General features: G+C 54.2%; 1 protein-coding gene across 4 annotated transcripts in view; it reads left to right on the plus strand.

Moving 5' to 3' along the window:
* Positions 1-27,381, plus strand: part of LOC147709852 (NACHT, LRR and PYD domains-containing protein 12-like) — a 410,205-nt gene that overhangs the window by 61,842 nt on the left and 320,982 nt on the right. For all 4 annotated transcript variants that reach the window (XM_086928301.1, XM_086928300.1, XM_086928303.1 and 1 more), the window contains exon 3: positions 1,496-1,531. In XM_086928301.1, coding sequence (XP_086784427.1) covers positions 1,496-1,531 — 36 coding nt within the window. The remainder of the gene's footprint in view (positions 1-1,495; positions 1,532-27,381) is intronic.

The raw sequence follows: 27,381 nt of genomic DNA on the forward strand, positions 1-27,381 counted from the left end.
TGCCATTGTAAGGAGTAAATTTCCAACCTTTCTCACTATGGGACAAGATTAGAGAAGAGTTGGTGAAAACCCTTAAAACATGCAAGTTAGTATGTAAGCTCGGACTCAAAAGTGTATTCCAACCCTGGAACTGTTGCTCACCATTACCGTCAGCCCCTATATGTAGATTTTCGGAAACGTGGCAACATAAGGCAATTGCTATTATTCAAACCCTACAATGGTACGAGCCTTGGCATAATCAGAGAGACGATATCAGAGCTCTTATAGCATGAGATTGCTCACATAATTTGTCGCCACATTACATGGCACAAAAGGGACAAGTGGATTTTGTTACAAGACAGATTTATGAAGCAGCCTGCCACTGGGACAAGTAGATATTATATTAAATTCTACACCCCTGGTAAGGCGGTGACTCTCCAGACAATGCTGTTGGCAAATTGAACTGTCCAGCCGGGTCGAGAGTCTGTAGATCACTCCCAGGGTGGATGGGCAAACCTTCCCTAAAAAAGATGGTAAAGAACTCTTCTGCACCCTACCTGGAAGAAGAAGGAAACTGCCAAGTTCTGACAGTCCCTGGGTGATCAACGGCTGAACGCAGGCAGGATCAGCATGGCCGCCTGCACAGCAGCACAAGCTGAGGGGGAAATTCATCACCCTGTGATTCTATGGCAAGATTCTCCTCCTCCAATGCCCTTCTGGCTTCTATCAGACAACACAGGGCAACCATAGGAGCATAGCGGCTTCTCTCCATCAGTATTTTAAAAAGAGGCCAAACCCTTTCAGCAGGGGTCTTCTTTCTCCAGCACTGATGGCCAAAACCCTGGGGTAAGCAGGCCGGGAGTTGAAATAAATCCCTTTGTAGCTACCACCCCAACCCACATTGGCTCTTTTTGATTGGCTTAGAGTCATTTGAGGTGGAGAGCCAATCAGAGTTGATTGTCCTATCTCCGTGTTTTGTCCAGGGGTCTCTCAGTGAGGGCTCTGTTGGATCTGAGCTGCTGCGTCCAGTGCCTTTCCCATCCAAGAAGCGACATTGTTCGTTGAGGAGGTCCCTTCCTCAAAGAGGCGCCCGGAGCTATGAGGAGAGATGCAGGAAGGGGGAGCAGGACAAGGGCCTCCCCCCTCAAAAGGTAACATACCCCCTACAGAACCAAAATGTCTTCATGAAAGGGGTTTTTAGATAATCATCAATAGAAGCTACAGTTTCATTAAAAAAGACAGCAGACCAAAAACAGGGCTGAACCCAACTCATCTCATAACCGTGACCGAGACCTCGAGGTGAAGCGACTCCATCTCTATTCCAATGTGCCCGGCTTCTGTCATTGCCGACCCCAGGAGGATTAAGGGCCCTCTCAGAATGAGTCTTAAATGGCTCCTTTACCACATGTGGCAGTCAAATTACACAGACCTTTGATCATTGAGGGTTTTAGATGTGGCGTAAAATCGAGGGCCTCCCTAAGCTTTTTGTAAGAATGTTTTTTTATTTCCTTTTCAGGTTTGGAGCAGAAACACCAGGAAAACAAAGCTAGAGGTATGTTTTATGTATTTAGTAGTGTTATTGTGCAAATATCAAAATGTTTTTTTTTTATTACAACATTGTCTGCTGCCCAGGGAGGCTGAGAGTGTAAACTGTGTCTCAACAGCTCCCACCTATCCTGTTGATTTGTCACTACTACCTAAAGTAGAGAGGCGCCTCCTCTCAGAGGTCAGGCGGTGGCTCCTGACAGCTCCTCCAAGTATGACATCACCTTTTGAGGGCTGAAGCACTCCAAGACCCTTTGTTTCTTTTTCTAACTATATAATGTACATATGTAGTGGGTCTGGGGGCGGGCTCTTTCAGCTGTTGTCTTCTTTGCCTCAGGAATCCTCATCCATTGGCTGGAGAGGTTGTCTATCATATCTTGAGTTAGACCACTGGTTCATGATGGCATCTCTGTCTTTCTACTGGATGTTTTGATACATCATTTAAGATGCACAAGGTACTACATTCCATCAGAAACAGTACAGTTAACCTCACACTTTCAGTGTTTTACGTCTTACTTTCATGCTGTTCACAAAACAGTCAATGTTTGTTACTAAATCAAGGTTTGGTTTTTAATACTTTTTGTCAATGCTTGAATGTGAGCCCGAAAAGAAGGTGGCCGCCAAGCAGCTAGTGAATGAGTGAATGTGCCCGGTGGCTCCTACCTCCCAGCCCAGCAGCTCCTGTCCTCTGCTGCCAGTCCACTGCATCCTATCACCCACCCTGCAGCTTTGCTGCTTCTCTACTGCCAGGCTCTGCTGCCAGTCCACTGCATCCTATCACCCACCCTGCAGCTTTGCTGATTCTCTACTGCCAGGCTCTGCTGCCAGTCCACTGCATCCTATCACCCACCCTGCAGCATTGCTGCTTCTTTACTGCCAGGCTCTGCTGACAGTCCACTGCATCCTATCACCCACCCTGCAGCTTTGCTGCTTCTCTACTGCCAGGCTCAGCTGCCAGTCCACTGCATCCAATCACCCTTCCAGCAGCTTTGCTGCTTCTCTACTGCCAGGCTCTGCTGCCAGTCCACTGCATCCTATCACCCACCCTGCAGCTTTGCTGCTTCTCTACTGCCAGGCTCTGCTGCCAGTCCACTGCATCCAATCACCCACCCTGCAGCCTTGCTGCTTCTCTACTGCCAGGCTCTGCTGCCAGTCCACTGCATCCTATCCCCCACCCTGCAGCTTTGCTGCTTCTCTACTGCCAGGCTCTGCTGCCAGTCCACTGCATCCAATCACCCACCCTGCAGCTTTGCTGCTTCTCTGCTGCCAGTCCACTGCATCCTATCCCCCACCCTGCAGCTTTGCTGCTTCTCTACTGCCAGGCTCTGCTGCCAGTCCACTGCATCCAATCACCCACCCTGCAGCTTTGCTGCTTCTCTACTGCCAGCCTCTGATGCCAGTCCACTGCATCCTATCACCCACCCTGCAGCTTTGCTGCTTCTCTACTGCCAGGCTCTGCTGCCAGTCCACTGCATCCTATCACCCACCCTGCAGCTTTGCTGCTTCTCTACTGCCAGGCTCTGCTGCCAGTCCACTGCATCCTATCACCCACCCTGCAGCTTTGCTGCTTCTCTACTGCCAGGCTCTGCTGCCAGTCCACTGCATCCTATCACCCACCCTGCAGCTTTGCTGCTTCTCTACTGCCAGGCTCGGCTGCCAGTCCACTGCATCCAATCACCCACCCTGCAGCTTTGCTGCTTCTCTACTGCCAGGCTCTGCTGCCAGTCCACTGCATCCAATCACCCACCCTGCAGCATTGCTGCTTCTCTACTGCCAGGCTCTGCTGCCTGTCCACTGCATCCTATCACCCACCCTGCAGCTTTGCTGCTTCTCTACTGCCAGGCTCTGCTGCCAGTCCACTGCATCCAATCACCCCCCCTGCAGCTTTTCTGCTTCTCTACTGCCAGGCTCTGCTGCCAGTCCACTGCATCCAATCACCCACCCTGCAGCTTTGCTGCTTCTCTACTGCCAGGCTCGGCTGCCAGTCCACTGCATCCTATCCCCCACCCTGCAGCTTTGCTGCTTCTCTACTGCCAGGCTCTGCTGCCAGTCCACTGCATCCAATCACCCAACCCTGCAGCTTCGCTGCTTCTCTACTGCCAGGCTCTGCTGCCAGTCCACTGCATCCAATCACCCAACCCTGCAGCTTTTCTGCTTCTCTACTGCCAGGCTCTGCTGCCAGTCCACTGCATCCAATCACCCACCCGGCAGCTTTGCTGCTTCTCTACTGCCAGGCTCTGCTGCCAGTTCACTGCATCCTATCACCCACCCTGCAGCTTTGCTGCTTCTCTACTGCCAGGCTCTGCTGCCAGTCCACTGCATCCAATCACCCACCCTGCAGCTTTGCTGCTTCTCTACTGCCAGGCTCTGCTGCCAGTCCACTGCATCCAATCACCCACCCTGCAGCTTTGCTGCTTCTCTACTGCCAGGCTCTGCTGCCAGTCCACTGCATCCTATCACCCACCCTGCAGCTTTGCTGCTTCTCTACTGCCAGGCTCTGCTGCCAGTCCACTGCATCCAATCACCCCCCCTGCAGCTTTTCTGCTTCTCTACTGCCAGGCTCTGCTGCCAGTCCACTGCATCCAATCACCCACCCTGCAGCTTTGCTGCTTCTCTACTGCCAGGCTCTGCTGCCAGTCAACTGCATCCAATCACCCACCCTGCAGCTTTGCTGCTTCTCTACTGCCAGGCTCTGCTGCCAGTCCACTGCATCCTATCACCCTTCCAGCAGCTTTGCTGCTTCTCTACTGCCAGGCTCTGCTGCCTGTCCACTGCATCCTATCACCCTTCCAGCAGCTTCGCTGCTTCTCTACTGCCAGGCTCTGCTGCCAGTCCACTGCATCCTATTACCCTTCCAGCAGCTTTGCTGCTTCTCTACTGCCAGGCTCTGCTGCCAGTCCACTGCATCCTATTACCCTTCCAGCAGCTTTGCTGCTTCTCTACTGCCAGGCTCTGCTGCCAGTCCACTGCATCCAATCACCCACCCTGCAGCTTTGCTGCTTCTCTACTGCCAGGCTCTGCTGCCAGTCAACTGCATCCAATCACCCACCCTGCAGCTTTGCTGCTTCTCTACTGCCAGGATCTGCTGCCAGTCCACTGCATCCAATCACCCACCATGCAGCTTTGCTGCTTCTCTACTGCCAGGCTCTGCTGCCAGTCCACTGCATCCTATCACCCACCCTGCAGCTTTGCTGCTTCTCTACTGCCAGGCTCTGCTGCCAGTCCACTGCATCCAATCACCCACCCTGCAGCTTTGCTGCTTCTCTACTGCCAGGCTCTGCTGCCTGTCCACTGCATCCAATCACCCACCCTGCAGCTTTGCTGCTTCTCTTCTGCCAGGCTCTGCTGCCAGTCCACTGCATCCAATCACCCACCCTGCAGCTTTGCTGCTTCTCTACTGCCAGGCTCTGCTGCCTGTCCACTGCATCCAATCACCCACCCTGCAGCTTTGCTGCTTCTCTACTGCCAGGATCTGCTGCCAGTCCACTGCATCCAATCACCCACCCTGCAGCTTTGCTGCTTCTCTACTGCCAGGATCTGCTGCCAGTCCACTGCATCCAATCACCCACCCTGCAGCTTTGCTGCTTCTCTACTGCCAGGCTCTGCTGCCAGTCCACTGCATCCAATCACCCACCCTGCAGCTTTGCTGCTTCTCTACTGCCAGGCTCTGCTGCCAGTCCACTGCATCCTATCACCCCCCCTGCAGCTTTGCTGCTTCTCTACTGCCAGGCTCTGCTGCCTGTCCACTGCATCCTATCACCCTTCCAGCAGCTTTGCTGCTTCTCTACTGCCAGGCTCTGCTGCCAGTCCACTGCATCCAATCACCCACCCTGCAGCTTTGCTGCTTCTCTACTGCCAGGCTCTGCTGCCAGTCCACTGCATCCTATCACCCTTCCAGCAGCTTTGCTGCTTCTCTACTGCCCGGCTCTGCTGCCAGTCCACTGCATCCTATCACCCACCCTGCAGCTTTGCTGCTTCTCTACTGCCAGGCTCTGCTGCCAGTCCACTGCATCCAATCACCCACCCTGCAGCTTTGCTGCTTCTCTACTGGCAGGCTCTGCTGCCAGTCCACTGCATCCTATCACCCACCCTGCAGCTTTGCTGCTTCTTTACTGCCAGGCTCTGCTGCCAGTCCACTGCATCCAATCACCCTTCCAGCAGCTTTGCTGCTTCTCTACTACCAGGCTCTGCTGCCAGTCCACTGCATCCTATCACCCTTCCAGCAGCTTTGCTGCTTCTCTACTGCCAGGCTCTGCTGCCAGTCCACTGCATCCAATCACCCACCCTGCAGCTTTGCTGCTTCTCTACTGCCAGGCTCTGCTGCCAGTCCACTGCATCCAATCACCCACCCTGCAGCTTTGCTGCTTCTCTACTGCCAGGCTCTGCTGCCAGTCCACTGCATCCTATCACCCACCCTGCAGCTTTGCTGCTTCTCTACTGCCAGGCTCTGCTGCCAGTCCACTGCATCCTATCACCCACCCTGCAGCTTTGCTGCTTCTCTACTGCCAGGATCTGCTGCCAGTCCACTGCATCCAATCACCCACCCTGCAGCTTTGCTGCTTCTCTACTGCCAGGCTCTGCTGCCAGTCCACTGCATCCTATCACCCTTCCAGCAGCTTTGCTGCTTCTCTACTGCCAGGCTCTGCTGCCTGTCCACTGCATCCAATCACCCACCCTGCAGCTTTGCTGCTTCTCTACTGCCAGGATCTGCTGCCAGTCCACTGCATCCAATCACCCACCCTGCAGCTTTGCTTCTTCTCTACTGCCAGGATCTGCTGCCAGTCCACTGCATCCAATCACCCACCCTGCAGCTTTGCTGCTTCTCTACTGCCAGGCTCTGCTGCCAGTCCACTGCATCCTATCACCCACCCTGCAGCTTTGCTGCTTCTCTACTGCCAGGCTCTGCTGCCAGTCAACTGCATCCAATCACCCACCCTGCAGCTTTGCTGCTTCTCTACTGCCAGGCTCTGCTGCCAGTCCACTGCATCCAATCACCCACCCTGCAGCTTTGCTGCTTCTCTACTGCCAGGCTCTGCTGCCAGTCCACTGCATCCTATCACCCTTCCAGCAGCTTTGCTGCTTCTCTACTGCCAGGCTCTGCTGCCAGTCAACTGCATCCAATCACCCACCCTGCAGCTTTGCTGCTTCTCTACTGCCAGGCTCTGCTGCCAGTCCACTGCATCCAATCACCCACCCTGCAGCTTTGCTGCTTCTCTACTGCCAGGATCTGCTGCCAGTCCACTGCATCCTATCACCCACCCTGCAGCTTTGCTGCTTCTCTACTACCAGGTTCTGCTGCCAGTCCACTGCATCCTATCACCCACCCTGCAGCTTTGCTGCTTCTCTACTGCCAGGCTCGGCTGCCAGTCCACTGCATCCAATCACCCACCCTGCAGCTTTGCTGCTTCTCTACTGCCAGGCTCTGCTGCCAGTCCACTGCATCCAATCACCCACCCTGCAGCTTTGCTGCTTCTCTACTGCCAGGCTCTGCTGCCAGTCCACTGCATCCAATCACCCACCCTGCAGCTTTGCTGCTTCTCTACTGCCAGGCTCTGCTGCCAGTCCACTGCATCCAATCACCCACCCTGCAGCTTTGCTGCTTCTCTACTGCCAGGCTCTGCTGCCTGTCCACTGCATCCAATCACCCACCCTGCAGCTTTGCTGCTTCTCTACTGCCAGGCTCTGCTGCCAGTCCACTGCATCCAATCACCCACCCTGCAGCTTTGCTGCTTCTCTACTGCCAGGCTCTGCTGCCAGTCCACTGCATCCAATCACCCACCCTGCAGCTTTGCTGCTTCTCTACTGCCAGGCTCTGCTGCCAGTCCACTGCATCCTATCACCCTTCCAGCAGCTTTGCTGCTTCTCTACTGCCAGGCTCTGCTGCCAGTCCACTGCATCCTATCACCCACCCTGCAGCTTTGCTGCTTCTCTACTGCCAGGCTCTGCTGCCAGTCCACTGCATCCTATCACCCACCCTGCAGCTTTGCTGCTTCTCTGCTGCCAGGCTCTGCTGCCAGTCCACTGCATCCAATCACCCACCCTGCAGCTTTGCTGCTTCTCTACTGCCAGGCTCTGCTGCCAGTCCACTGCATCCTATCACCCTTCCAGCAGCTTTGCTGCTTCTCTACTGCCAGGCTCTGCTGCCAGTCCACTGCATCCAATCACCCACCCTGCAGCTTTGCTGCTTCTCTACTGCCAGGCTCTGCTGCCAGTCCACTGCATCCTATCACCCTTCCAGCAGCTTTGCTGCTTCTCTACTGCCAGGCTCTGCTGCCAGTCCACTGCATCCAATCACCCACCCTGCAGCTTTGCTGCTTCTCTACTGCCAGGCTCTGCTGCCTGTCCACTGCATCCAATCACCCACCCTGCAGCTTTGCTGCTTCTCTACTGCCAGGCTCTGCTGCCAGTCCACTGCATCCTATCACCCACCCTGCAGCTTTGCTGCTTCTCTACTGCCAGGCTCTGCTGCCAGTTCACTGCATCCTATCACCCACCCTGCAGCTTTGCTGCTTCTCTACTGCCAGGCTCTGCTGCCAGTCCACTGCATCCTATCACCCACCCTGCAGCTTTGCTGCTTCTCTACTGCCAGGATCTGCTGCCAGTCCACTGCATCCAATCACCCACCCTGCAGCTTTGCTTCTTCTCTACTGCCAGGATCTGCTGCCAGTCCACTGCATCCAATCACCCACCCTGCAGCTTTGCTGCTTCTCTACTGCCAGGCTCTGCTGCCAGTCCACTGCATCCAATCACCCACCCTGCAGCTTTGCTGCTTCTCTACTGCCAGGCTCTGCTGCCAGTCCACTGCATCCAATCACCCACCCTGCAGCTTTGCTGCTTCTCTACTGCCAGGCTCTGCTGCCTGTCCACTGCATCCTATCACCCACCCTGCAGCTTTGCTGCTTCTCTACTGCCAGGCTCTGCTGCCAGTCCACTGCATCCTATCCCCCACCCTGCAGCTTTGCTGCTTCTCTACTGCCAGGCTCTGCTGCCAGTCCACTGCATCCAATCACCCACCCTGCAGCTTTGCTGCTTCTCTACTGCCAGCCTCTGATGCCAGTCCACTGCATCCTATCACCCACCCTGCAGCTTTGCTGCTTCTCTACTGCCAGGCTCTGCTGCCAGTCCACTGCATCCTATCACCCACCCTGCAGCTTTGCTGCTTCTCTACTGCCAGGCTCTGCTGCCAGTCCACTGCATCCAATCACCCACCCTGCAGCTTTGCTGCTTCTCTACTGCCAGGCTCTGCTGCCAGTCCACTGCATCCTATCACCCTTCCAGCAGCTTTGCTGCTTCTCTACTGCCAGGCTCTGCTGCCAGTCCACTGCATCCTATCACCCTTCCAGCAGCTTTGCTGCTTCTCTACTGCCAGGCTCTGCTGCCAGTCCACTGCATCCTATCACCCACCCTGCAGCTTTGCTGCTTCTCTACTGCCAGGCTCTCCTGCCTGTCCACTGCATCCTATCACCCTTCCAGCAGCTTTGCTGCTTCTCTACTGCCAGGCTCTGCTGCCAGTCCACTGCATCCAATCACCCACCCTGCAGCTTTGCTGCTTCTCTACTGCCAGGCTCTGCTGCCAGTCCACTGCATCCAATCACCCACCCTGCAGCTTTGCTGCTTCTCTACTGCCAGGCTCTGCTGCCTGTCCACTGCATCCAATCACCCACCCTGCAGCTTTGCTGCTTCTCTACTGCCAGGCTCTGCTGCCAGTCCACTGCATCCAATCACCCACCCTGCAGCTTTGCTGCTTCTCTACTGCCAGGCTCTGCTGCCAGTCCACTGCATCCAATCACCCACCCTGCAGCTTTGCTGCTTCTCTACTGCCAGGCTCTGCTGCCAGTCCACTGCATCCTATCACCCTTCCAGCAGCTTTGCTGCTTCTCTACTGCCAGGCTCTGCTGCCAGTCCACTGCATCCAATCACCCACCCTGCAGCTTTGCTGCTTCTCTACTGCCAGGCTCTGCTGCCAGTCCACTGCATCCAATCACCCACCCTGCAGCTTTGCTGCTTCTCTACTGCCAGGCTCTGCTGCCAGTCCACTGCATCCTATCACCCTTCCAGCAGCTTTGCTGCTTCTCTACTGCCAGGCTCTGCTGCCAGTCCACTGCATCCTATCACCCACCCTGCAGCTTTGCTGCTTCTCTACTGCCAGGCTCTGCTGCCAGTCCACTGCATCCTATCACCCACCCTGCAGCTTTGCTTCATCTCTACTGCCAGGCTCTGCTGCCAGTCCACTGCATCCTATCACCCACCCTGCAGCTTTGCTGCTTCTCTACTACCAGGTTCTGCTGCCAGTCCACTGCATCCTATCACCCACCCTGCAGCTTTGCTGCTTCTCTACTGCCAGGCTCGGCTGCCAGTCCACTGCATCCAATCACCCACCCTGCAGCTTTGCTGCTTCTCTACTGCCAGGCTCTGCTGCCAGTCCACTGCATCCAATCACCCACCCTGCAGCTTTGCTGCTTCTCTACTGCCAGGCTCTGCTGCCAGTCCACTGCATCCAATCACCCACCCTGCAGCTTTGCTGCTTCTCTACTGCCAGGCTCTGCTGCCAGTCCACTGCATCCAATCACCCACCCTGCAGCTTTGCTGCTTCTCTACTGCCAGGCTCTGCTGCCTGTCCACTGCATCCAATCACCCACCCTGCAGCTTTGCTGCTTCTCTACTGCCAGGCTCTGCTGCCAGTCCACTGCATCCAATCACCCACCCTGCAGCTTTGCTGCTTCTCTACTGCCAGGCTCTGCTGCCAGTCCACTGCATCCAATCACCCACCCTGCAGCTTTGCTGCTTCTCTACTGCCAGGCTCTGCTGCCAGTCCACTGCATCCTATCACCCTTCCAGCAGCTTTGCTGCTTCTCTACTGCCAGGCTCTGCTGCCAGTCCACTGCATCCTATCACCCACCCTGCAGCTTTGCTGCTTCTCTACTGCCAGGCTCTGCTGCCAGTCCACTGCATCCTATCACCCACCCTGCAGCTTTGCTGCTTCTCTGCTGCCAGGCTCTGCTGCCAGTCCACTGCATCCAATCACCCACCCTGCAGCTTTGCTGCTTCTCTACTGCCAGGCTCTGCTGCCAGTCCACTGCATCCTATCACCCTTCCAGCAGCTTTGCTGCTTCTCTACTGCCAGGCTCTGCTGCCAGTCCACTGCATCCAATCACCCACCCTGCAGCTTTGCTGCTTCTCTACTGCCAGGCTCTGCTGCCAGTCCACTGCATCCTATCACCCTTCCAGCAGCTTTGCTGCTTCTCTACTGCCAGGCTCTGCTGCCAGTCCACTGCATCCAATCACCCACCCTGCAGCTTTGCTGCTTCTCTACTGCCAGGCTCTGCTGCCTGTCCACTGCATCCAATCACCCACCCTGCAGCTTTGCTGCTTCTCTACTGCCAGGCTCTGCTGCCAGTCCACTGCATCCTATCACCCACCCTGCAGCTTTGCTGCTTCTCTACTGCCAGGCTCTGCTGCCAGTTCACTGCATCCTATCACCCACCCTGCAGCTTAGCTGCTTCTCTACTGCCAGGCTCTGCTGCCAGTCCACTGCATCCTATCACCCACCCTGCAGCTTTGCTGCTTCTCTACTGCCAGGATCTGCTGCCAGTCCACTGCATCCAATCACCCACCCTGCAGCTTTGCTTCTTCTCTACTGCCAGGATCTGCTGCCAGTCCACTGCATCCAATCACCCACCCTGCAGCTTTGCTGCTTCTCTACTGCCAGGCTCTGCTGCCAGTCCACTGCATCCAATCACCCACCCTGCAGCTTTGCTGCTTCTCTACTGCCAGGCTCTGCTGCCAGTCCACTGCATCCAATCACCCACCCTGCAGCTTTGCTGCTTCTCTACTGCCAGGCTCTGCTGCCTGTCCACTGCATCCTATCACCCACCCTGCAGCTTTGCTGCTTCTCTACTGCCAGGCTCTGCTGCCAGTCCACTGCATCCTATCCCCCACCCTGCAGCTTTGCTGCTTCTCTACTGCCAGGCTCTGCTGCCAGTCCACTGCATCCAATCACCCACCCTGCAGCTTTGCTGCTTCTCTACTGCCAGCCTCTGATGCCAGTCCACTGCATCCTATCACCCACCCTGCAGCTTTGCTGCTTCTCTACTGCCAGGCTCTGCTGCCAGTCCACTGCATCCTATCACCCACCCTGCAGCTTTGCTGCTTCTCTACTGCCAGGCTCTGCTGCCAGTCCACTGCATCCAATCACCCACCCTGCAGCTTTGCTGCTTCTCTACTGCCAGGCTCTGCTGCCAGTCCACTGCATCCTATCACCCTTCCAGCAGCTTTGCTGCTTCTCTACTGCCAGGCTCTGCTGCCAGTCCACTGCATCCTATCACCCTTCCAGCAGCTTTGCTGCTTCTCTACTGCCAGGCTCTGCTGCCAGTCCACTGCATCCTATCACCCACCCTGCAGCTTTGCTGCTTCTCTACTGCCAGGCTCTCCTGCCTGTCCACTGCATCCTATCACCCTTCCAGCAGCTTTGCTGCTTCTCTACTGCCAGGCTCTGCTGCCAGTCCACTGCATCCAATCACCCACCCTGCAGCTTTGCTGCTTCTCTACTGCCAGGCTCTGCTGCCAGTCCACTGCATCCAATCACCCACCCTGCAGCTTTGCTGCTTCTCTACTGCCAGGCTCTGCTGCCTGTCCACTGCATCCAATCACCCACCCTGCAGCTTTGCTGCTTCTCTACTGCCAGGCTCTGCTGCCAGTCCACTGCATCCAATCACCCACCCTGCAGCTTTGCTGCTTCTCTACTGCCAGGCTCTGCTGCCAGTCCACTGCATCCAATCACCCACCCTGCAGCTTTGCTGCTTCTCTACTGCCAGGCTCTGCTGCCAGTCCACTGCATCCTATCACCCTTCCAGCAGCTTTGCTGCTTCTCTACTGCCAGGCTCTGCTGCCAGTCCACTGCATCCTATCACCCACCCTGCAGCTTTGCTGCTTCTCTACTGCCAGGCTCTGCTGCCAGTCCACTGCATCCTATCACCCACCCTGCAGCTTTGCTTCATCTCTACTGCCAGGCTCTGCTGCCAGTCCACTGCATCCAATCACCCACCCTGCAGCTTTGCTGCTTCTCTACTGCCAGGCTCTGCTGCCAGTCCACTGCATCCAATCACCCACCCTGCTGCTTTGCTGCTTCTCTACTGCCAGGCTCTGCTGCCAGTCCACTGCATCCTATCACCCTTCCAGCAGCTTTGCTGCTTCTCTACTGCCAGGCTCTGCTGCCAGTCCACTGCATCCAATCACCCACCCTGCAGCTTTGCTGCTTCTCTACTGCCAGGCTCTGCTGCCAGTCCACTGCATCCTATCACCCTTCCAGCAGCTTTGCTGCTTCTCTACTGCCAGGCTCTGCTGCCAGTCCACTGCATCCAATCACCCACCCTGCAGCTTTGCTGCTTCTCTACTGCCAGGCTCGGCTGCCTGTCCACTGCATCCAATCACCCACCCTGCAGCTTTGCTGCTTCTCTACTGCCAGGCTCTGCTGCCTGTCCACTGCATCCTATCACCCTTCCAGCAGCTTTGCTGCTTCTCTACTACCAGGTTCTGCTGCCAGTCCACTGCATCCTATCACCCACCCTGCAGCTTTGCTGCTTCTCTACTGCCAGGCTCTGCTGCCTGTCCACTGCATCCAATCACCCACCCTGCAGCTTTGCTGCTTCTCTACTGCCAGGCTCTGCTGCCAGTCCACTGCATCCAATCACCCACCCTGCAGCTTTGCTGCTTCTCTACTGCCAGGCTCTGCTGCCAGTCCACTGCATCCAATCACCCACCCTGCAGCTTTGCTGCTTCTCTACTGCCAGGCTCTGCTGCCTGTCCACTGCATCCAATCACCCACCCTGCAGCTTTGCTGCTTCTCTACTGCCAGGCTCTGCTGCCAGTCCACTGCATCATATCACCCACCCTGCAGCTTTGCTGCTTCTCTACTGCCAGGCTCTGCTGCCAGTTCACTGCATCCAATCACCCACCCTGCAGCTTTGCTGCTTCTCTACTGCCAGGATCTGCTGCCAGTCCACTGCATCCAATCACCCACCCTGCAGCTTTGCTGCTTCTCTACTGCCAGGCTCTGCTGCCAGTCCACTGCATACAATCACCCACCCTGCAGCTTTGCTGCTTCTCTACTGCCAGGCTCTGCTGCCAGTCCACTGCATCCAATCACCCACCCTGCAGCTTTGCTGCTTCTCTACTGCCAGGCTCTGCTGCCAGTCCACTGCATCCAATCACCCACCCTGCAGCTTTGCTGCTTCTCTACTGCCAGGCTCTGCTGCCTGTCCACTGCATCCTATCACCCACCCTGCAGCTTTGCTGCTTCTCTACTGCCAGGCTCTGCTGCCAGTCCACTGCATCCTATCACCCACCCTGTAGCTTTGCTGCTTCTCTACTGCCAGGCTCTGCTGCCAGTCCACTGCATCCAATCACCCACCCTGCAGCTTTGCTGCTTCTCTACTGCCAGGCTCTGCTGCCAGTCCACTGCATCCTATCACCCACCCTGCAGCTTTGCTGCTTCTCTACTGCCAGGCTCTGCTGCCAGTCCACTGCATCCTATCCCCCACCCTGCAGCTTTGCTGCTTCTCTACTGCCAGGCTCTGCTGCCAGTCCACTGCATCCAATCATCCACCCTGCAGCTTTGCTGCTTCTCTACTGCCAGCCTCTGATGCCAGTCCACTGCATCCTATCACCCACCCTGCAGCTTTGCTGCTTCTCTACTGCCAGGCTCTGCTGCCAGTCCACTGCATCCTATCACCCACCCTGCAGCTTTGCTGCTTCTCTACTGCCAGGCTCTGCTGCCAGTCCACTGCATCCAATCACCCACCCTGCAGCTTTGCTGCTTCTCTACTGCCAGGCTCTGCTGCCAGTCCACTGCATCCTATCACCCTTCCAGCAGCTTTGCTGCTTCTCTACTGCCAGGCTCTGCTGCCAGTCCACTGCATCCTATCACCCACCCTGCAGCTTTGCTGCTTCTCTACTGCCAGGCTCTGCTGCCAGTCCACTGCATCCTATCACCCACCCTGCAGCTTTGCTGCTTCTCTACTTCCAGGCTCTGCTGCCTGTCCACTGCATCCTATCACCCACCCTGCAGCTTTACTGCTTCTCTACTGCCAGGCTCTGCTGCCAGTCCACTGCATCCTATCACCCACCCTGCAGCTTTGCTGCTTCTCTACTGCCAGGCTCTGCTGCCAGTCCACTGCATCCAATCACCCACCCTGCTGCTTTGCTGCTTCTCTACTGCCAGGCTCTGCTGCCTGTCCACTGCATCCTATCACCCTTCCAGCAGCTTTGCTGCTTCTCTACTGCCAGGCTCTGCTGCCAGTCCACTGCATCCTATCACCCACCCTGCAGCTTTGCTGCTTCTCTACTGCCAGGCTCTGCTGCCAGTCCACTGCATCCAATCACCCACCCTGCAGCTTTGCTGCTTCTCTACTGCCAGGCTCTGCTGCCTGTCCACTGCATCCAATCACCCACCCTGCAGCTTTGCTTCTTCTCTACTGCCAGGCTCTGCTGCCAGTCCACTGCATACAATCACCCACCCTGCAGCTTTGCTGCTTCTCTACTGCCAGGCTCTGCTGCCTGTCCACTGCATCCAATCACCCACCCTGCAGGTTTGCTGCTTCTCTACTGCCAGGCTCTGCTGCCAGTCCACTGCATCCTATCACCCCCCCTGCAGCTTTGCTGCTTCTCTACTGCCAGGCTCTGCTGCCTGTCCACTGCATCCTATCACCCTTCCAGCAGCTTTGCTGCTTCTCTACTGCCAGGCTCTGCTGCCAGTCCACTGCATCCAATCACCCACCCTGCAGCTTTGCTGCTTCTCTACTGCCAGGCTCTGCTGCCAGTCCACTGCATCCTATCACCCTTCCAGCAGCTTTGCTGCTTCTCTACTGCCAGGCTCCGCTGCCAGTCCACTGCATCCTATCACCCACCCTGCAGCTTTGCTGCTTCTCTACTGCCAGGCTCTGCTGCCAGTCCACTGCATCCAATCACCCACCCTGCAGCTTTGCTGCTTCTCTACTGCCAGGCTCTGCTGCCAGTCCACTGCATCCTATCACCCACCCTGCAGCTTTGCTGCTTCTTTACTGCCAGGCTCTGCTGCCAGTCCACTGCATCCAATCACCCACCCTGCAGCTTTGCTGCTTCTCTACTGCCAGACTCTGCTGCCAGTCCACTGCATCCAATCACCCACCCTGCAGCTTTGCTGCTTCTCTACTGCCAGGCTCTGCTGCCAGTCCACTGCATCCTATCACCCACCCTGCAGCTTTGCTGCTTCTCTACTGCCAGGCTCTGCTGCCAGTCCACTGCATCCTATCACCCACCCTGCAGCTTTGCTGCTTCTCTACTGCCAGGCTCTGCTGCCAGTCCACTGCATCCTATCACCCACCCTGCAGCTTTGCTGCTTCTCTACTGCCAGGATCTGCTGCCAGTCCACTGCATCCAATCACCCACCCTGCAGCTTTGCTGCTTCTCTACTGCCAGGCTCTGCTGCCAGTCCACTGCATCCAATCACCCACCCTGCAGCTTTGCTGCTTCTCTACTGCCAGGCTCTGCTGCCAGTCCACTGCATCCAATCACCCACCCTGCAGCTTTGCTGCTTCTCTACTGCCAGGCTCTGCTGCCTGTCCACTGCATCCAATCACCCACCCTGCAGCTTTGCTGCTTCTCTACTGCCAGGATCTGCTGCCAGTCCACTGCATCCAATCACCCACCCTGCAGCTTTGCTTCTTCTCTACTGCCAGGATCTGCTGCCAGTCCACTGCATCCAATCACCCACCCTGCAGCTTTGCTGCTTCTCTACTGCCAGGCTCTGCTGCCAGTCCACTGCATCCAATCACCCACCCTGCAGCTTTGCTGCTTCTCTACTGCCAGGATCTGCTGCCAGTCCACTGCATCCTATCAGCCACCCTGCAGCTTTGCTGCTTCTCTACTACCAGGTTCTGCTGCCAGTCCACTGCATCCTATCACCCACCCTGCAGCTTTGCTGCTTCTCTACTGCCAGGCTCGGCTGCCAGTCCACTGCATCCAATCACCCACCCTGCAGCTTTGCTGCTTCTCTACTGCCAGGCTCTGCTGCCAGTCCACTGCATCCAATCACCCACCCTGCAGCTTTGCTGCTTCTCTACTGCCAGGCTCTGCTGCCAGTCCACTGCATCCTATCACCCACCCTGCAGCTTTGCTGCTTCTCTACTGCCAGGCTCTGCTGCCAGTCCACTGCATCCTATCACCCTTCCAGCAGCTTTGCTGCTTCTCTACTGCCAGGCTCTGCTGCCAGTCCACTGCATCCAATCACCCACCCTGCAGCTTTGCTGCTTCTCTACTGCCAGGCTCTGCTGCCAGTCCACTGCATCCAATCACCCACCCTGCAGCTTTGCTGCTTCTCTACTGCCAGGCTCTGCTGCCTGTCCACTGCATCCAATCACCCACCCTGCAGCTTTGCTGCTTCTCTACTGCCAGGCTCTGCTGCCAGTCCACTGCATCCAATCACCCACCCTGCAGCTTTGCTGCTTCTCTACTGCCAGGCTCTGCTGCCAGTCCACTGCATCCAATCACCCACCCTGCAGCTTTGCTGCTTCTCTACTGCCAGGCTCTGCTGCCAGTCCACTGCATCCTATCACCCTTCCAGCAGCTTTGCTGCTTCTCTACTGCCAGGCTCTGCTGCCAGTCCACTGCATCCTATCACCCACCCTGCAGCTTTGCTGCTTCTCTACTGCCAGGCTCTGCTGCCAGTCCACTGCATCCTATCACCCACCCTGCAGCTTTGCTTCATCTCTACTGCCAGGCTCTGCTGCCAGTCCACTGCATCCAATCACCCACCCTGCAGCTTTGCTGCTTCTCTACTGCCAGGCTCTGCTGCCAGTCCACTGCATCCAATCACCCACCCTGCAGCTTTGCTGCTTCTCTACTGCCAGGCTCTGCTGCCAGTCCACTGCATCCTATCACCCACCCTGCAGCTTTGCTGCTTCTCTACTGCCAGGCTCTGCTGCCAGTCCACTGCATCCTATCACCCTTCCAGCAGCTTTGCTGCTTCTCTACTGCCAGGCTCTGCTGCCAGTCCACTGCATCCAATCACCCACCCTGCAGCTTTGCTGCTTCTCTACTGCCAGGCTCTGCTGCCAGTCCACTGCATCCAATCACCCACCCTGCAGCTTTGCTGCTTCTCTACTGCCAGGCTCTGCTGCCTGTCCACTGCATCCAATCACCCACCCTGCAGCTTTGCTGCTTCTCTACTGCCAGGCTCTGCTGCCAGTCCACTGCATCCAATCACCCACCCTGCAGCTTTGCTGCTTCTCTACTGCCAGGCTCTGCTGCCAGTCCACTGCATCCAATCACCCACCCTGCAGCTTTGCTGCTTCTCTACTGCCAGGCTCTGCTGCCAGTCCACTGCATCCTATCACCCTTCCAGCAGCTTTGCTGCTTCTCTACTGCCAGGCTCTGCTGCCAGTCCACTGCATCCTATCACCCACCCTGCAGCTTTGCTGCTTCTCTACTGCCAGGCTCTGCTGCCAGTCCACTGCATCCTATCACCCACCCTGCAGCTTTGCTTCATCTCTACTGCCAGGCTCTGCTGCCAGTCCACTGCATCCAATCACCCACCCTGCAGCTTTGCTGCTTCTCTACTGCCAGGCTCTGCTACCAGTCCACTGCATCCAATCACCCACCCTGCAGCTTTGCTGCTTCTCTACTGCCAGGCTCTGCTGCCAGTCCACTGCATCCAATCACCCACCCTGCAGCTTTGCTGCTTCTCTACTGCCAGGCTCTGCTGCCTGTCCACTGCATCCAATCACCCACCCTGCAGCTTTGCTGCTTCTCTACTGCCAGGCTCTGCTGCCAGTCCACTGCATCCTATCACCCACCCTGCAGCTTTGCTGCTTCTCTACTGCCAGGCTCTGCTGCCAGTTCACTGCATCCTATCACCCACCCTGCAGCTTTGCTGCTTCTCTACTGCCAGGCTCTGCTGCCAGTCCACTGCATCCTATCACCCACCCTGCAGCTTTGCTGCTTCTCTACTGCCAGGATCTGCTGCCAGTCCACTGCATCCAATCACCCACCCTGCAGCTTTGCTTCTTCTCTACTGCCAGGATCTGCTGCCAGTCCACTGCATCCAATCACCCACCCTGCAGCTTTGCTGCTTCTCTACTGCCAGGCTCTGCTGCCAGTCCACTGCATACAATCACCCACCCTGCAGCTTTGCTGCTTCTCTACTGCCAGGCTCTGCTGCCAGTCCACTGCATCCAATCACCCACCCTGCAGCTTTGCTGCTTCTCTACTGCCAGGCTCTGCTGCCAGTCCACTGCATCCAATCACCCACCCTGCAGCTTTGCTGCTTCTCTACTGCCAGGCTCTGCTGCCTGTCCACTGCATCCTATCACCCACCCTGCAGCTTTGCTGCTTCTCTACTGCCAGGCTCTGCTGCCAGTCCACTGCATCCTATCACCCACCCTGCAGCTTTGCTGCTTCTCTACTGCCAGGCTCTGCTGCCAGTCCACTGCATCCTATCCCCCACCCTGCAGCTTTGCTGCTTCTCTACTGCCAGGCTCTGCTGCCAGTCCACTGCATCCAATCACCCACCCTGCAGCTTTGCTGCTTCTCTACTGCCAGCCTCTGTTGCCAGTCCACTGCATCCTATCACCCACCCTGCAGCTTTGCTGCTTCTCTACTGCCAGGCTCTGCTGCCAGTCCACTGCATCCTATCACCCACCCTGCAGCTTTGCTGCTTCTCTACTGCCAGGCTCTGCTGCCAGTCCACTGCATCCAATCACCCACCCTGCAGCTTTGCTGCTTCTCTACTGCCAGGCTCTGCTGCCAGTCCACTGCATCCTATCACCCTTCCAGCAGCTTTGCTGCTTCTCTACTGCCAGGCTCTGCTGCCAGTCCACTGCATCCTATCACCCACCCTGCAGCTTTGCTGCTTCTCTACTGCCAGGCTCTGCTGCCAGTCCACTGCATCCTATCACCCACCCTGCAGCTTTGCTGCTTCTCTACTTCCAGGCTCTGCTGCCTGTCCACTGCATCCTATCACCCACCCTGCAGCTTTACTGCTTCTCTACTGCCAGGCTCTGCTGCCAGTCCACTGCATCCTATCACCCACCCTGCAGCTTTGCTGCTTCTCTACTGCCAGGCTCTGCTGCCAGTCCACTGCATCCAATCACCCACCCTGCTGCTTTGCTGCTTCTCTACTGCCAGGCTCTGCTGCCTGTCCACTGCATCCTATCACCCTTCCAGCAGCTTTGCTGCTTCTCTACTGTCAGGCTCTGCTGCCAGTCCACTGCATCCTATCACCCACCCTGCAGCTTTGCTGCTTCTCTACTGCCAGGCTCTGCTGCCAGTCCACTGCATCCAATCACCCACCCTGCAGCTTTGCTGCTTCTCTACTGCCAGGCTCTGCTGCCAGTCCACTGCATCCTATCACCCACCCTGCAGCTTTGCTGCTTCTCTACTACCAGGCTCTGCTGCCAGTCCACTGCATCCTATCACCCACCCTGCAGCTTTGCTGATTCTCTACTGCCAGGCTCTGCTGCCAGTCCACTGCATCCAATCACCCACCCTGCAGCTTTGCTGCTTCTTTACTGCCAGGCTCTGCTGCCAGTCCACTGCATCCTATCACCCTTCCAGCAGCTTTGCTGCTTCTCTACTGCCAGGCTCTGCTGCCAGTCCACTGCATCCAATCACCCACCCTGCAGCTTTGCTGCTTCTCTACTGCCAGGCTCTGCTGCCAGTCCACTGCATCCTATCACCCTTCCAGCAGCTTTGCTGCTTCTCTACTGCCAGGCTCTGCTGCCAGTCCACTGCATCCTATCACCCACCCTGCAGCTTTGCTGCTTCTTTACTGCCAGGCTCTGCTGCCAGTCCACTGCATCCTATCACCCCTCCAGCAGCTTTGCTGCTTCTCTACTGCCAGGCTCTGCTGCCTGTCCACTGCATCCTATCACCCTTCCAGCAGCTTTGCTGCTTCTCTACTGCCAGGATCTGCTGCCAGTCCACTGCATCCTATCACCCACCCTGCAGCTTTGCTGCTTCTCTACTGCCAGGCTCTGCTGCCAGTCCACTGCATCCTATCACCCACCCTGCAGCTTTGCTGCTTCTCTACTGCCAGGCTCTGCTGCCAGTCCACTGCATCCAATCACCCACCCTGCAGCTTTGCTGCTTCTCTACTGCCAGGCTCTGCTGCCAGTCCACTGCATCCAATCACCCACCCTGCAGCTTTGCTGCTTCTCTACTGCCAGGCTCTGCTGCCAGTCCACTGCATCCTATCACCCACCCTGCAGCTTTGCTGCTTCTCTACTGCCAGGCTCTGCTGCCAGTCCACTGCATCCTATCACCCACCCTGCAGCTTTGCTGCTTCTCTACTGCCAGGCTCTGCTGCCAGTCCACTGCATCCAATCACCCACCCTGCAGCTTTGCTGCTTCTCTACTGCCAGGCTCTGCTGCCAGTCCACTGCATCCAATCACCCACCCTGCAGCTTTGCTGCTTCTCTACTACCAGGCTCTGCTGCCAGTCCACTGCATCCTATCACCCTTCCAGCAGCTTTGCTGCTTCTCTACTGCCAGGCTCTGCTGCCAGTCCACTGCATCCAATCACCCACCCTGCAGCTTTGCTGCTTCTCTACTGCCAGGCTCTGCTGCCAGTCCAGTGCATCCAATCACCCACCCTGCAGCTTTGCTGCTTCTCTACTGCCAGGCTCTGCTGCCTGTCCACTGCATCCAATCACCCACCCTGCAGCTTTGCTGCTTCTCTACTGCCAGGATCTGCTGCCAGTCCACTGCATCCAATCACCCACCCTGCAGCTTTGCTGCTTCTCTACTGCCAGGATCTGCTGCCAGTCCACTGCATCCAATCACCCACCCTGCAGCTTTGCTGCTTCTCTACTGCCAGGATCTGCTGCCAGTCCACTGCATCCAATCACCCACCCTGCAGCTTTGCTGCTTCTCTACTGCCAGGCTCTGCTGCCAGTCCACTGCATCCTATCCCCCACCCTGCAGCTTTGCTGCTTCTCTACTGCCAGGCTCTGCTGCCAGTCCACTGCATCCTATCACCCACCCTGCAGCTTTGCTGCTTCTCTACTGCCAGGCTCTGCTGCCAGTCCACTGCATCCTATCACCCTTCCAGCAGCTTTGCTGCTTCTCTACTGCCAGGCTCTGCTGCCAGTCCACTGCATCCAATCACCCACCCTGCAGCTTTGCTGCTTCTCTACTGCCAGGCTCTGCTGCCTGTCCACTGCATCCAATCACCCACCCTGCAGCTTTGCTGCTTCTCTTCTGCCAGGCTCTGCTGCCAGTCCACTGCATCCTATCACCCACCCTGCAGCTTTGCTGCTTCTCTACTGCCAGGCTCTGCTGCCAGTCCACTGCATCCAATCACCCTTCCAGCAGCTTTGCTGCTTCTCTACTGCCAGGCTCTGCTGCCAGTCCACTGCATCCTATCACCCACCCTGCAGCTTTGCTGCTTCTCTACTACCAGGCTCTGCTGCCAGTCCACTGCATCCAATCACCCACCCTGCAGCTTTGCTGCTTCTCTACTGCCAGGCTCTGCTGCCAGTCCACTGCATCCAATCACCCACCCTGCAGCTTTGCTGCTTCTCTACTGCCAGGCTCTGCTGCCAGTCCACTGCATCCTATCACCCACCCTGCAGCTTTGCTGCTTCTCTACTGCCAGGCTCTGCTGCCAGTCCACTGCATCCAATCACCCACCCTGCAGCTTTGCTGCTTCTCTTCTGCCAGGCTCTGCTGCCAGTCCACTGCATCCTATCACCCACCCTGCAGCTTTGCTGCTTCTCTACTGCCAGGCTCAGCTGCCAGTCCACTGCATCCAATCACCCTTCCAGCAGCTTTGCTGCTTCTCTACTGCCAGGCTCTGCTGCCAGTCCACTGCATCCTATCACCCACCCTGCAGCTTTGCTGCTTCTCTACTACCAGGCTCTGCTGCCAGTCCACTGCATCCTATCACCCTTCCAGCAGCTTTGCTGCTTCTCTACTGCCAGGCTCTGCTGCCAGTCCACTGCATCCAATCACCCACCCTGCAGCTTTGCTGCTTCTCTACTGCCAGGCTCTGCTGCCAGTCCAGTGCATCCAATCACCCACCCTGCAGCTTTGCTGCTTCTCTACTGCCAGGCTCTGCTGCCTGTCCACTGCATCCAATCACCCACCCTGCAGCTTTGCTGCTTCTCTTCTGCCAGGCTCTGCTGCTCTTCAGCATGGCCAAGGACTCCCATCCATTGACAAAGCCAATGGGTCTTCCATGTTAGTCACAATATAAGCCAGACCTACTGGCGTTGCCAATGCTTGATAGGTCTGTGTTGGCCATCACCAGGCCTGTGTTCCATGATGAGATTGGGCTTGGGCTTGGATTCAGCCCCTTCAAGCGCTTGGCTTATTTGCTTCAGTCCGTCTGAGTCGATGCCCCAAGCCTTGAGATAATGTCTTAGCATAGATGAGTATCTTAGTCTCCCTGTCCTGCTGTTGGCTGCTTGGGTGTATCCTTCCTCCTAGAGTGCTTCCACTGGAATGCACTGGGGAATATTTGCATCTCAAATGTAAGACCAGGCATTGCTCTTGAGTCACATCCAATCGCTTATCTCACAGATACATTTACTACACAGAACAATCGGGTTTTTGGATGCTGCAGCTGTTCTCAGATGCTTTTATGAGCATTTGAGTGAGAGCCTGACTATAATATGGCCGCCCCTCTAGCTTCTCTTGTTTCAGACTGGGATAACCTGACATCATGGTGAAGTCATGTAAGGTCAGCAGTAAAGGGTGCAGTCTTGCTCAACTTTGCCATGCATCGCGGGGTCAGGCCATTTGATCTGCAGGAGGGCCACTTTTACCCTTCAGCATGCCCTCTGGCTCTTTCACCTCCTGTCGCTAGGCCACCGCTAACAAGTATTGAAAAATACAATAGGTATAGTATATTACTCATCTGCAAGCCAGACCTATTGTCTTTATTCCATTTTCTTGCTTTGTCAGACCCTGTTTAGGCACCAAAGGGCAAGGAGGGTTACTGGGCCACAACCATGGGTATGTGGGTCTCTTGCCTTTGCTGTGGAGTCCTGGGGCCACCCTACTATGGCCCTGCCACCTGAGCCAAGTAGACCCATCCCACATTTAGGGAAGAGAGGGTGAACAGCCAAAGGCTTCTCAGGGAGGTGGTGTGGGGTGAGGGCTTAGAACTTAGAGGTTCAACTGCAGGCACAGTTAGCCACTGTCCAGCCTGGTGCAGAGCTTCATCCAAAGAACTGTACTTTCATCACACCACAAAAATGGCTGGGGGTTTAGTTACAGGGTTCTGCGAAACCCCGGTCCGGGGCACTAGCAAGCTCCTATAGGAATCTCACACCTGACCATAGAGTTCTAGCAGCAATGGATGAGATCCTAGGCAGGAATTGGGTGCAGGTGTGAGCTACTACTCTGTTTGGTGAAACTTAGATCACTTTGGGCCAGATGTATCAAGGTAAATTGCGATCACAAACAGTGTTTGCGTTCGCAATTTAGCTGTGTGGAATGCAGGTAAGTAAAAACCCACTCGCCGAATAAGAAATCACAAAATTTGCGATTCCCTTTTTTGCGCAAGCAATTAGAGAATCGCAATTTGCAATTCCCTAAATGCTTTTCATGTATCAATCGCAAATTACGATTTTGCTGTAAGGAATCGCACATTACCACCTACTTCAGGTGGTAATGCACACACGCACATTTCAGGAGTGCAACAGGGTGTCCTTTAGGAACCCTTGCAGCCTTGAAATTGTGTGCACAATTTGCGAGTACCTATTGGGTACTCGTAAATTGCGTACGCAATTCCCATTCATTCCTATGTGCCAATAAGCCCATAGGAATGAAAGGGAAGCCATTCCTGATTTGCGACTCAAGGAATGCGTAGAAATCGCTAAATATTAGCAGATGTCTACATACATTGCATTTTGCCAGTCTATAATAGCGAATCGGTAAAATTCGCTGTAACAGACGTGCAAATTGTAATGTTCATACAGCTGGCCCTTGTATCATATTTTGAACAGAAAGTGTTCTCAATGGCAATTATTAATCTCTCTCACATGCAGAACTCTCTCTCAGAGTCCACAGCAGTCTTTTTGTTTCTTCATTCAGGCCTCATGTGAGCCTTTTTGCTCGTATAGTCTCTGCTGCAGGGGTTGCTGGAGCACCATTTAAAGTCACACAGTGGGCACCTCAGTCAGTGGCTGCAGCGCTGCGGGAAGTTGTCAGACACCGCGTGAAGGCTCAGCTTCTTTTTAGCTTTAATTCCAAGAGCAAGAGAGCCAGAACCTCCCTGGGCCAAGCTCACACTTTCAGCAGGTCCGTCCCCTCCAGCTATAGATACATATATAAAACTAAGATATATTTGTGTGTGTATAAATATATATATATATTCACTGAAAAAACCATAGGTTTCAGGCCTTATATAGTTAGGAATTAGCATTTAAAAAACCATTGAAATTGCTCCTATAGTTGTACTACCTATATTTCGTGCACCCGCAATCCACTGCTGATGATGTCACATATTACATCATTCATGACATGGTCAGTGACATCACTGATGACATCTCAAATGACATCACTGATAACATCACTGATGACATCATCCAGTGAATGTGGTTTGCTTCGTTATTTAAATATGCATTATATATATAGCAATTTGCATTGAACAATGAGTGGATATATAAAAATAAATATTTGGATGGAGGATTTAGTAGCAGTGTAATTGACTGTTTACTTTACCAATTTATAGTGTCTCACTAAATATAGTGGATAGTGATTAAACTGCGTGAATATCTGTATCACTTTGTCAGTTGTGTGTAAACAGGTTCTCCAGTTGGTTACTAGCTATGTGAAAGTCTATATTAGTTATTGATTAGTAAGCTGAGTATTTGTATGGGAGAGTGAATGTGTGTGTGGTTCGGTGGGGGGGGGTGTATGACTGCCCAAAGATGTGTGAATAGTTGATTCAGTAGATATATGAAGTTAAAACTACATGTTCTAACAGTTGTTTGGGTGAGTGAATATCTTTATGGGTGTGGTGATGAGCAAATATATTTCTCAATGGTACATGTCCAACAAACTACAAAAATAAAAGGCAGTGTATGTGTCAGTTGTTGTATTTAAATAAGTATACATAAGACTCAATGATTGTGTGAGTGACTGTATGGATAACTGTATACTTGTAATAATGATTTTATAATTCACTAAGTATGAATTACTATCTAAATGAATAGATGAAGTGGTGTTTGTATAAGTGTGGAGCTAAGTAAGTATGTAAGTATGATCCATTGTTTGCATAAGTGAGTAGGATAACTTCATATGTGAATAGGTTGTGTGCTGGTGTGTAATGTCGATATAGGTGTATAAGTATTTTTGATAGTGTTCTATTGTTCATTGACAGCATGTATGAGTGAATCTACAGGTAAGTGACTAGATGTGTGTATACATCTATGAATCACTGAGTGGGTTTTTAGATACTTGTATTGCTGTGTCAATGGATTTAAATATGCATACTCTGTATTTTACAAAGAGTGATGAAAGATTTTACTAGTGTATGAAAAGGTGTATGTGATTGTCACGTGGATGATGTGATCAGTGATGTCATCAGTCATATTACATCATTCATGACATGGTCAGTGACATCACTGATGACATCTCAAATGATGTAATATGTGACATCATCAGCAGTGGATTGCGGGTGCGCGAAATATAGTTAGTACAACTAACTATATAGGAGCAATTTCAATGGTTTTTTAAATGCTAATTCCTAACTATATAAGGCCTGAAACCTATGGTTTTTTCAGTGAATTTCAAAAGTTTTTTATATGCTAATTCCTAACTATATGATGCCTGAAACCTATGGTTTTTTCAGTGAATTTGCAAGGTTTTGTAAATGCAAATTCCTAACTATATAAGGCCTGAAACCTATAGTTTTTTCAGTGAATTTGCAAGGTTTTTTAAATGCTAATTCTATTAGCGGATAACGTTTAAATATGTTAATATCCTTGTGGGACCACCTGAGCAGCCCTAGGGGGTCAGGGTGTTTCTACCCTGCCCCCTTTTTGCATGCTACACGTTTGTTTTTCTGCTTCTTATGTGCCTCGGTCTACCTAGCACAAGATGAATGCCAACACTTCCTGGTTAGAAGTGTTGACAGCCAATGAGCATGCTGCTTTCCTGTGAAAGCGGTATAAAAGGGGGTGGTGATGGACGGAGCATCTGAATCAATCAAACACTCACACCCAGTCAAAAGATCTGGGTTTAATCCATCACCGTTCTTTAGCCCACTCTGCCACCCCAGTTCAGACATGGCTATATGCAAATCAGTCTGACCCTGTGCCTCATGGGAACAGTCCAGCCCGAACTGCCAAGCCATGTCTTCCCTGGAATATATATATATATATATATATATATATTACCTACTGGCGACAGCCAGTAGGTATATATAGTTAGGATTTTTTCTCTATGGAACTTTTGAAAATTCTATGCCTAATAACTTTGGCGTTTGTGGACGGAATTGGCTGAAATTTTCAGGAAAATGGCACATTTTGTTTCTGAGCAGCTCCTGGAAATTTGGGGGGGGTTCGTCAAGGGGGGGCTGAGTAAAAAGGGGGGTCCCAAAACGCGTTTTTCCCATGTTAATTTCCATAGGGCGGTTGGCCTCACTTTTAGCCCGAACGGCTGAATGGATTTCCACGAAACTTGGCAAAGTTGTAGGGACTGTTAGCCCGATGTGCCTTTGCTAGGTCTCAATATATGTGCTTCAGTGGATTTTGAGAAATTAACGTTTAAAACAAGATATATATCTGTAACAGCGCTCCGGGCAGCGCTCCGGTTCGCAAACTTTTCGCGTATCGGAACTTTGCGAAGCGAAGCTGATTGGCTCTCCGGTGT

This window comes from Lissotriton vulgaris, chromosome 6, assembly GCF_964263255.1.
Source record: "Lissotriton vulgaris chromosome 6, aLisVul1.2, whole genome shotgun sequence".
In the NCBI taxonomy this organism is placed as follows: Eukaryota; Metazoa; Chordata; class Amphibia; order Caudata; family Salamandridae; genus Lissotriton; species Lissotriton vulgaris.